The following is a 10,766-nucleotide window of genomic DNA, read 5'->3' on the forward strand; positions in this document are numbered from 1 at the left end:
GCTGAGCAGGTGTATCCTGTTGCCACTGCAGCCACTGAGCAGATCGACAGCAGACAAGCAGAGGTGTGCACGCAGGCCGAGGAGCAGGGCCCCTCCCCTGCAGGTGGGATGCCAGTGGGGCACCCGTGTGGGGACCAGCCTGGTGCTTCTGCAGAGAGTAAATACCCAGTCACTTCCACTCTGAGCACATACTTGAGACAGAGGTGAACATGTGTCCACACAAAGTCTTGTCCACGAGCCTTGTGGTCACTCAGTGCATAACAGCCCAAAGGCCCACCAGTGGACAAGTGGATAAATAAGTGCACGCAGTCCAGCCATAAAAAAGGCTCAAGGTCCCCATACCTGCCCTAACACACCAAGCCTCAGGCGGTGGGCTCTTTGAGCAGGACACCCAGGGACCAGGAGCGAGTGTGGGATGGCCTGGCCACTGGCCTCTCCAAGTGTCTGGGAGGCTCAGCTGGATGGAGACCCCTGGAGGGCAGTGGAGGTGCAGCTGGGGTGGAATGTGTGCCCACAGGCCTTCAGGTGCAGCAGGTGGAGGCAGAGTTGCCTAGGGTGCCCGTGGACCACCTACACGCCCGAGGTGTGGACCTGTGTTTAGGGCTGCAGTGAACCCAAGGCCCAGCCCTGAACGGGAGACTGACTCAGCCTGGTGCATGAGACACCTCATGGTCTGTCTGCATTAGCTGGGTCGTGGCCCTTCCCTCCCCCTTCTCAGCAAGTTCCCCACCAGGCCCCTGGTCACAGTAAAGGTCAGCCTGTAGGCTTGTGCCTCAGGGGCCTGAATTTGAATCTGCCTGAGCACAGGGGGCCTGGCTGGGGGCTCCCCTATCAAACACAGGTGACACTCAACCCCATCCATCTGCTGTCATCCCCATCTCATAGAGGGAGGACTATGGAATACCAGGACAGGGAGGCCCCATGGGAGGGAACATCCTGGCTGCACCCCGTGGGCCCTGGGCCGCATGCTGCCTGCCCAGGCCTGCTCCCGGTCAGTCCTGGGAGCCACCAGCTCAGTTCGGCTGGCTAGGAGGGAGGTGGCGGGTGGGTGATGAGGTTCCCCTCCAGGACTCCCCCCCTGGGCCCTCCCTGGGCCTGTGGGGAGAGGTTGGTGGCTGGACTCCGCTTTAGGCTGAAAATTCCAACATTTATAAAACATTTGTCCTGAGGCTCTTCTGGGGAAGCATTTCCTGGGGGAATGTAAACACACCAAGTCCCCCCCCAGGCCACCAGTGGTGGTGGGGTCTACTGGGAACCCAGCTTCCTTCTTGAGAGGGGCCTGGCGGTCTGTGCCTGGTCTCCCTGGAGCTCCTTCCAAGAACCTGGGATGGTGTGATGGAGGGAAGGCCAGGGGCCGGCAGCTGCCCCTCGGAGCCCAGCTCCCCTGCTTCCCCAGGTTCCCGGCACCATCTTGGCTTGCCACGCACCCTCAGGCCACGGACCCCTGAGCAAATGGGGCTGATGGTGTTTTCTTGCCTTATTGTGGCCCTGTGTGGCTCTGCCCCAGCCGGTCGGGCGGCTGCCAGCTGGCCACCTCGGGCTGGTAAGTCCTGACGGTACCTGCAAGGCGCTCACTCCCCGTCCTGGAAGGCTCACTCCTGGCTGAGCGCCCACATGCTCTCTGAAGGCCCCCCAACGTGCCCTCCCCACCCACGAGCCAGAGGGGCGGAGCCTGCAGGGTGTTATCTGGGTCCCCTGGTGAGGGAAGCTGATGCAGACTGTCTCCCAGGCCTCCCGTATCTCCACCAGGAATGCGCCCGACCCCCGACCCCTGCCCTACTGGGGAGGAATGTGGCAGGGCTGTGGAGCTGAGGGCCTGGAGGGAGGGACGGTGCCCTGGCCTCTGCCTCTGGACTCCCTGCCTGCCTCTCCCCGTCCCGCTCTCTCTTCTGGCTGCAGGGGCGCTGGGCTGCCCAGTGTGAGGTGAAAGGACCTCTGGGACACCTCCTTGGGGGGACCACCCAGCCTACAAGCTCTCAGCGAAGCCACCACCCTTCAAAACCCTACAGCAGGCACCATGGGGTGCTGAGCAGCGTCCCAGCTCTCCCCTGGTTGTGACAGACTGGCACTGACCCATGTCCTGGGGGGAATGCCCCCGGGTGAGGCCTGCCCTGGACCCTCCTGAGATGAGATGCGTATTGCCCCCTGTCCCCTGGGGACAGGGACCATCCATGCTGCACCCTGCAGGGCCTAGTGCCCACCTGGGGTCCAGGACAGCCTCTGCCCTGCATAGCCGCCTGCCCAGAGTCACCTGCATGAGACTGTAGCAGGTGGAGGGCACTCCTGGACATGCTGGGACCTCAGAGTCCCAGAGCACTGCAGAGTCCGGCAGGGGGGAGAGGCTGCCCGGAGCCGAGAGGAACTGGGGCCGGGCTGAGCCAGACAAGCCTGGGCCAGGCCTGGGACAGGAATGTGGATCCCGTCACTCTCCCCCTCTGCTTTCAAGGCCAAACAAGGCCTTGCCACTGGGCATGTTTTGGCAGCCGCTGGCATACCCAGTTGGCCTGGTGCTTAGACAGCCAGGCTGTGCTGGGAGCAGGGCCTCTCCCCACCCATCTCAGCCCCTGTGGGTGTCAGCAGTGGGGAGGGGAGACGAGGAACCTCCAAACCAGAGCTTCTGAATGTGCCCATGCCTGAAGACCACCATCAGCCCTCGGCATGGGGCTCCCCCCCAGCCCAAAGGCCTGACCTGGCTGTGCATCTCAGCCCTGCACTCCTGGGTTCTGAAACCCCCCACACCCTCACAGTCTCTGGGGGACCGCCTTGCAAGTCTGCTCTGTAAAATGGGCTCACACTGGGCCTCCTCACAGGTTGCCATGTGGCCTCCATGGGGCCTCGCCATGCCTGGCCTGGGGTCAGGACCCCCCCAGAGAGGTGGTGACCCTCAGCGAGACTGCTGAGGACGTGCTGGCTGGAGTCACGGCTCCACGGAGCCTGCTGGGCCTTACACACGGCTCGGCCCTCCAGGGGCATGATGGTGGTGCCCAAAGGCTGCAGAAAAGGGGTGGCCTAAGGGTGCCCTCCTACCCGCTGCTGCTGCAGATGCAGTGCAGCCTTTGCACAGCTCCCTGCCCTTCGTGAGGCCCTGTGGGTAAAATGGCAGTATTTCCAGAATCTCTTGCCTGGCCTTAATCGATCTCTGTATCAATAGGTGCTTACAAGGGGCGGGCAAAGAGGTGAGCGCACGCTGGGCCCCAGAGGCTTGGGAGTCTTCCCCGCCGGGAAGGGAGAGAAACGGGCCTGCAGGGGAAGAACCAGGACTCTTGTAAATGGTAAAAGGCCTTCTCCCCATCTAGTTTTTCCTTCGGCTGATTTTGGTGTCAGTGGTGATTTATTCGCCCTGGGCTGGAAACACATTTTCCCCCTGAAGTCACAGGCCCCAGCGGCCCCCGTCCTGTGGGCCCCCACTTCCACCCCCAACCCCCCGGAACTGGGCAGGACATAGTCAACCTCCTGGTGGGTGAATTGAGGCTGAGAGGACAAAGCCGGGGTGGAGGTCCCTGGCTCTGCCCATTACTTCGCTGCCCCGCCTCCTGGTGGACGGCCCAGGTCAGAGGTCAGCTTGGGGGCCTAACTGGCTCCTGCAGGGGGGCCTGGCCCTGGGGTGGAGGTGGGCCTTACTGCGCCTTTTCCCTGGGAACCTGCAACTCCCCCCTGCCGGCCTGGATGAGCAGGGGGACGCTGTGAGTGCTTGGAAGCACCTCTTCCTGCTCGCCCAGTCCTCCGCAGACAGCTTCCAGGAGAGGTGGGCAGAAGATGGGCAGACTTGGGTGTTTCTGACCTCACAGAGTCTCTCCCTGGGTGGGGCCCAGTAAGAGTCACTGTCGGCCAGCTCTCCAGGTGCACAGGCCCGGCCCGCAGCGCCCAGCCAGTCCCCTCGCTGGCTCCAAGTACCCTCACCTATAACCTGGGGAGGGGTCAGTGGGAGCCTGCTGGGAGCCGGGTGGGGAAGGGGACTGGGCCACCCAGACCCTGACCCAACACCAGTGAGTTTCAGATCCCACAAGTAGAGGAAAGAGTGGTTCCTCGAGGACCCCCTGGGGGTCCTGACATCTGTAGGTGGGGGGGGCAGCCACTCGGGCTGGAGCAGCAGGCCGCACGCCCCCATGGCCTCCTGTGAGCCTCCCTGTGACGGGAGAGGGCTGCTGACCATAGCCCAGGGCATGGCGCTGAGTCACAGCTGGGAGGTAGAGGGCCGGGCCCACAGTGGCTCCCGAAGCCTGCATGCTCCCTGCCCCCAGGAGTCCCTCGGAAGCAGCACTATGTCCTGAGCTAGGCCTTCTCCTGGAAGAGCGTCTGGTGGCTGGGAGGGGCTGGTGGCCGAAGCTCCAGGTCAGGTCTGCTGGGGCAAAGCCTGTCCCTTGGCCCTGACCTGCTGCTCACCCTGGGCCCCCGCCCAGGCCCGGAAGGAGGGTTTCCTGGTTTGGGGCTGGTTCCCTTCCACACACAATGCACTTCGGGCTGGCCTGGCCCTGCCTAGTCCAGAAGCTGCTGCTCTGGGAGGAGGGAGGCTCCCCTCAAAGGCTGCCCTACCACGTGTCTGACAGCCTCTTTTACCTGTTACCCGTCTGTGAGGTGGGCCTGCAGGATGGTGCTGGGGAACGGGCAGGGGCTGCTGCACACAGACACTGACCAAACACCGTGGCCTCTGTTACTGGCTTGGCAGCCAGAACGGGGCCCTGGACAAGACTGGTGTGGTTACAGTACAGTTTTCAGAGTCACCAACCCTGGAAATCAAATCAAGCCATTTGACGTGGGGCCACAACATACAAACAACGATGGTGGTGACGGTGACGGAGATAGCTGGCACGCTGAGGGTCTCCCGAGTGCCACACATCCTGAGCACTGCATTCACGTCAGCCCGTTGAACGCAGACCGCCCCAGCCCTGCAGTGTGGCTCTATTACCATCGTCCCCTTTGTACCTGGGAGGAAGAGGCAGCTAAGTAATTTGTCCAAGGTCATACATCTAAGAGGCAGAGAGACAGGACACACTGCCTACAACCCTAACGTGATACTGGCATTCAAGGTTATCTAGAGCACTTGGGGAGTGGAGTGGCCTCAGGAATAAGCATTATGTGCTGGTGTAGACACAGGGGCACTCGGAGACCATGACTGAGACCAACAGCTGCTGTTCTGGGCCCCTGGATCTGGAAGAATGTCTCAGCTTGACAGTGTCTTCAAATGCTAGGTCCTCCTGCCCCGTACCCCCTTCAGCCCACCCTCTCTGGCCTTTTCCCAATCTGGAGCCCCCACAGTAAGCTCAACCAACAATTCGTCCCACAGGTGAGGGGCCAGAGAACAGGGCCACGGGCAAGGAGCAGACAGGCGAGCCCTGCTTTGGGACCCTCCAAGGGCGGTATGCAGAGCCAGACGCCACTCTTGGAGCCCCTGTAGTAGCTCCTGGGGACACTGGAGGTGGCACGAGGGGACATCTCTCCCTAGGCTCCAACACCTGGCAGCCTGCCGCTCCAGCCTGAGTGGCTGCCCCACGACCTACAGATGTCAGGACCCCCAGGGGGTCCCCGAGGGACCACTCGTTCCTCTACTTGTGGGATCTGAGACTTTGGACAGCATTTCTTGAGGGACTCATGCAGATTTCATGGGCTCAAGGGGGTGGGGCACCAAGTTCCCATTTGAAGAACTTGGCTTTGGGACTCCACCCTAAGGGAAAGGACCGTGACACCATGTGTGTGTGCCCACGTGCCCTATAAAGAAGTGTTTTTATTGTGATACACATAAAATCTACCATTTTAATCATTTGTAAGTGTACAGTTCAATAGCATTAAATATACTATGTACCGTCACCACCATCCATCTCCAGAACTTTTTCATCTGGTGAAACTGAAACTGCCCCCATTAAAACGCTAGACCCTTCATCCTCTCCGACCCTGGCGACCACCGTTCTACTCTGACCTTAACTGTTCAAAGTACACCATAGAAGTGGGCTTACACAGTATTTGTCTTTTTGTGACTAGCTTATTTCACGTAACAAGTCCTTAAGGTTCACCTGTAGGCACGTGTCAGTTTCCTTCCTTTTTAAAGGTGAATAATACTCCCAATGGATACGCCCCACCTGGCTCATGTGTCCATTCGCCAGCAGACGCTCGGGTTGTCTCTGCCTGCTGGCTGCTGCCGTGAGCATGGCGCACAAATACCCCCGGAGACCCTGCTTTCAGTTCTCTCAGGTTCATACCCAGAGGTGGAATTGCTGGATCATATGCTGTTTTTAATTATTTGAGGAGTCACTGTACTGTTTTCAACCACAGCTGTACCATCTTACATTCCTACCAAAAATGAACAAAGGTTCTGATTACTTCACATCCTCACCATTTATTATTTTGTTTTTACACACACACACACACATATATACCCGTATACATGTATTGACAGTAGCCTTCCTACTGGGTGTGAGGTGGCATCTCACTGTGGTTGTGATTTGCATCTCCCTGACTAGCGATGTGGAACATCTTGTCACGGGCTTCTTGGCCATCTGTATCTTCTCTGGAGAAATGTCTAGGCAGCCCTTTGCCCCTTTTTGAATTGGGTTCTTTCTTCTTTGTTGAATTTTAGTTCTCCATTCTGTATATTGATCCCTTAGCAGATGTATCATTTGCAAATATTTGCTGCCATTGTGTGGGCTGCCCTTGTACTCTGGTGATAGCGTCTGGTGTACACAATTTAAAAAATTTTCATGAAGCCCAGTTTGTTTTCCTGTTGTTGTCTGTACCTCTGGTGTCACACCCAAGAAGTCACTGCCAAGTCCAATGTCATAGGGTCTGTGCTCTATGTTTTCTTCTAAGAGCTTTATAGTTTTAGGCCTTGCATTTAGGTCCTTGATCCATTTAATTTTTGTATATGGTTTTGGGTAAGCATCTAACTTTGTCCTTCTGCACGTGGATATGTAGTTTTTCTAGCGCCATTTGTTGAAGACAGTCCTTTGCCCCTTAGATGGTCTTGGCACCCTTGTCAAAAAATCATCTGACCACGTAGGTGAGTGTCTATTTCTGGGCTCTTGATTCTGCTGCATACTCACGAAAGACGGTCTGCAGACCTCTCTTTGCCACTCTCCTCTTCCTGGTGTTCTGATAGTCTAGCTGCTTCTGTCTCCTGCCTTCCAGCTACAGAAAGATCTCTTGGTCACCAGGCTTTGCTGGAGGCAGGCCGGCAGGCCAGCTGTGCAAATCCCCAACCACAAACATAAACAGGTCATGACTGCTGGGGATCCTGGAGCAAGCACGCACCTCCCAGGGCCTGCACAAACAAGGAATGACCTTCTGGAAGGCTCTGGCCTCAGTGACCTCACTCCTGATGCCTAGCTTCTAGAACACAGTGGAATCAGTAGCAGACACACTGCCCACTCCAACACTGGTTTCCAGGGATGAGGGGACTTGCAGCTTCAGCTCCAGCCAGGCCCCAGAGCTGTTATGAAGTTGGCAGTGACTTGAACAGGGCGCCATGTGGCCAGGCTAACAGGCATTGTTTGCACAGGCACTCAACTTTGGGCACCTACGTGCAGTCCCACAGTGTGAGTGGACTGAGCCCTAGGAGAGTCCTTACCTGCGCAGCCTGACGCAGACTTGGGTCAGGAAGTGACGTCGGAGTGTAGACTTGGTGGATGAGGAAGGCTTGCCAGGCAAAGGGGCAGTCGGGTTTCCCAGGCTCCTGTTTCTGAAGGCCCAGCCCCTGTGCAGAAGGCAGGATGTACCTGGTCTCAAGCCCATGATCAAAGGGCTGGTGTCTCATCTGGACGAAGCCCAGCCAGACGTTTAAGCTGAGGGCCTGCCTTGCAGTCCAGAAATGTGGGGCGGGGGACTCTAAGGCCCTCTGCAGTCAGGGATTTTCCCATTATCTTCAGTAATGGACCCTTGGCACTGAGAATGCGCCTGGCAATGTGGAGGAATGGGGCGGGTGATTGGGAGAGGAAGGGGGAAGAGGCTCCTGGGTGGCGGGCGGGTGATGCGGGGCAAAGGCCGGGTTTGGCTTGGTTCGGCCGGCTGCCTTGGCCACGGTCATCCCTGCCCGTGGGCTGGTTTCTGTACCCCAGCGCCGGTGCTGTGGCTCCCCCTGGGGCTCTGCCTTGCCCCCGGGCCTTGGTCTCTGCGCCTCTCCGCTGTGTCCTCGGGGTGGGTCCGGGCCGGGGTCTGCGCCGCAGCGCGGTGGCAGACCCCTCTGCTCGTCTCCAAGGTGGTCTGGGCCCGCACCACGTGGGCCCGCGCCGCTCTCCCGCCGGCGCTTCGAGCCTCTCCCTGGGCCGGAGCGAACGCCTTCCCAGCGCCCGGGGCCGCCCTGCGCCGAGCTGCGGCCTCGCCCCCTCGGCCCTGGGCGGGACCTCACGTTTGCGGGGACGCGGACCCGGGCGCCTCGCGAGTCCGCGCCGCGAGACCAAGCAGCCGCCGGTTCCGGCGCCGCAGCCCCTTCCCCCAAACACCGTCCAAGCCCCGCCCCCGGGCCCGTGCCCACCCGGAGCCCCGCCCCCGCAGCCCCTCCCGGCACCGCATCCCGGCCCGCGGCCCCGCCGGAAGCGGAAGTGAGTCGGAAGGAGCGGCGCGGGGCGGGAGGGATCCAAACCGACCTGCGCGGCTCGCCGGGACCCGGAAGCACTCGCGGAGGCCCCGCCCCGCCCGGCAAAATCGCTGCCGGGGGGGGCGGTATTTCCTTTCTGCCCTCGCGCTCGTCGTGGTTTCTCCAGGTGGGTGCGCGGCGGGCGGGTCAGGGGCGCGGGGTCAGGGTGCGGAGGGGACGCGGCGCGCGCTTGGGGAGCGTCGAGGAGGACGCGGCCGTCCTCACGGCCCGCGGGTCCCGCAGGCCCGCCCTCGACATGCAGAACGACGCCGGCGAGTTCGTGGACCTGTACGTGCCGCGGAAATGGTGAGCCCCGCTCCGCCCGCCCCCGCCCCGGCCCCGTTCCCGTTCCCGTTCCCGCGCCCTCCCCGCTCACTGCGCTCCCCCGCAGCTCCGCCAGCAACCGCATCATCGGCGCCAAGGACCACGCGTCCATCCAGATGAACGTGGCCGAGGTGAGCCGGGCGGGAGGGCGCGAGGCCTGGGTTCGCCGGGTGGCGGGTTCCAAAGCCCGGGTTTGGCGCTGAGGGCGCTTGGGCGCTCTGACTCCTCACTCTGGATTCCTAGGTTGACAAAGCAACAGGCAGGTTCAACGGCCAGTTTAAAACCTACGCCATCTGTGGGGCCATTCGCAGGATGGTGAGTGCCCCTGCGCTGTGTCCCCCAGGCGGGTGTTCGAGCGGAGCGGTGCCTGCCCCCCTTTCCTCAGGCCTGCGTGGATCTGTTGGCAGACAAACTGGACTGGACAGTGCTGGCTGCCTGCCCCATGGTGGGGGTGAAAAGGGGGTGCTTGGGGGGCCTTTACCTTGGGGTTGCAGGTGTGTCGGGTCCCATAGTCAGGTGTGAGGCTGTGTTACAGACGTCTGCCCGTGGCCAGCCCACCTCCGCTCAGTTGGGACTGCCTCGCGGCTGGACCTCTGCCAGCTCGGGGCGGCAGGGAGAGAGCCCCAACGTGATCTTTTCTAGGGTGAGTCAGATGACTCCATCCTTCGATTGGCCAAGGCTGATGGCATCGTCTCAAAGTAAGAGGGCTTGTATTTGGGCAGAGGCCTGGGGCTTCTCTAGAAGTACAGTGTGAACATTGTCCTTTCGTTCTAGGAACTTCTGATGAAAGATGCCCACATATATGGAAGATCTGTCATAAATAAATAAAGCCTACCCGTGTTGGTTTGCTTATTGTGTGCCTACAGCATGTTGCTCTGGGATGAGGAAGGTCAGGGCTGACATTTTGCTGTGAGTGGTTGAGAGGGAGGGGCTGGCCCCCCAAAAGGAGGCAAACTGAAGATATTTGTTGCAAAACCACATTTTACTTAAAAGCACACAGTACTGCAGACACATGATACAAACGACTGACATTGAGGTCAGAGTGGCTCACACACGTAAATCCACAACTGTGGTACTGAGTGGGTGGCACTGGGCCCTGGATGCCCCTGTTGTCTGGGCCTATTCTAGAGGATGAGGTTTGGCTGAAATTGGCTTAAATACTGGCTTCGCTGCAGTGACTGGAGCACCACAGTGGCAGTCTTGACATCTTTTAAAAGGATGTGGGAAGGTTACAAATAAGTTTGGTAAATATGAACTAAGCATGCACACTTAAGTCACTATCAGCTGTCCCTCCAACACCTACGGAATTCCCTAAGGAGAGGTGACTTGAAGCTAAGCTGGAAACCAGGATATCCTGGCAGTCAGTCCCTTGCAGTGTTTTTAACGAGAAGAATCCTTGAGATGCTGTGGGGGCAGGACAGGTGGCTTTCAAGAATTGCCTGGGGCTCTAGCAGCATGTGTTCCACCGCAGATGCGCATGGGGTGAGGGGCCATCTAGGAGTGGACAGGGAAGTATCCCACAATAAGGTCAGCTCAGCGTGGGCTTTGCCCTTCATCCTGCAGCCCAGGCAGTGTGCTGGTGTGTCGGCTGTGGTGAGCAGGACTGGGGGCTCCTTTCTGTAACGACACCAGTCTGCATGGACAGTACAGGGCGAGGTGGTCCCAGAGCCCTGCGGTGATTGCAGGACAGTGGTAGGGAAGCAGCTTCATGGCCTAACTGACATGGTCATTTTCAAGATCATCTAACAGGAAACAGTCCTTGGTGGCTAAGTGTTCTGATGGGGTGACAAGCTGGACAACTGCACAACACAATTCGTGCAGGAAGGACACAAACCTGGGAAAGCTGAGCAAGCCTGATGGGCTGGGCACAGAAGTGATG

General features: G+C 59.5%; 2 protein-coding genes across 5 annotated transcripts; both read left to right on the top strand.

Moving 5' to 3' along the window:
* The first annotated feature begins 7,878 nt into the window (after positions 1-7,878).
* On the top strand, positions 7,879-8,532 carry LOC130684002 (basic proline-rich protein-like). Its single transcript, XM_057503293.1, has one exon. The coding sequence runs from the start codon at positions 7,879-7,881 to the stop codon at positions 8,530-8,532; it is 654 nt and encodes a 217-aa protein (XP_057359276.1).
* A 51-nt stretch (positions 8,533-8,583) lies between these two features.
* RPS21 (ribosomal protein S21) lies at positions 8,584-9,737 on the top strand. 4 transcript variants are annotated; one of them, XR_005027991.2, is made up of 6 exons: positions 8,584-8,690; positions 8,807-8,869; positions 8,955-9,018; positions 9,131-9,202; positions 9,400-9,585; positions 9,662-9,737. XR_005027991.2 is itself a non-coding variant. In XM_036901790.2 (6 exons), the coding sequence occupies exons 2-6, from the start codon at positions 8,820-8,822 to the stop codon at positions 9,709-9,711; spliced, it is 399 nt and encodes a 132-aa protein (XP_036757685.1). In that variant the 5' UTR covers positions 8,584-8,690; positions 8,807-8,819; the 3' UTR covers positions 9,712-9,737. The 4 variants fall into 4 exon arrangements, 3 of the variants coding, with proteins under 3 accessions (XP_036757685.1, XP_036757686.1, XP_057359123.1); XM_036901790.2 differs by having other exon boundaries at positions 9,423-9,585; XM_036901791.2 differs by having other exon boundaries at positions 9,530-9,585.
* Positions 9,738-10,766: the final 1,029 nt, after the last annotated feature.

This window comes from Manis pentadactyla, chromosome 5, assembly GCF_030020395.1.
Source record: "Manis pentadactyla isolate mManPen7 chromosome 5, mManPen7.hap1, whole genome shotgun sequence".
NCBI classification, from domain to species: Eukaryota; Metazoa; Chordata; class Mammalia; order Pholidota; family Manidae; genus Manis; species Manis pentadactyla.

Bases quoted from the DNA above. Each gene is read 5' to 3' on its own strand.
- RPS21 (XM_036901790.2), top strand. From the start codon at position 8,820: ATGCAGAACGACGCCGGCGAGTTCGTGGACCTGTACGTGCCGCGGAAA. The intron at 8,870-8,954 runs GTGAGCCCCGCT...GCTCCCCCGCAG, and splicing joins CTGTACGTGCCGCGGAAATG to CTCCGCCAGCAACCGCATCA. The intron at 9,203-9,422 runs GTGAGTGCCCCT...GCTGTGTTACAG, and splicing joins GTGGGGCCATTCGCAGGATG to ACGTCTGCCCGTGGCCAGCC.
- LOC130684002 (XM_057503293.1), top strand. From the start codon at position 7,879: ATGCGCCTGGCAATGTGGAGGAATGGGGCGGGTGATTGGGAGAGGAAG.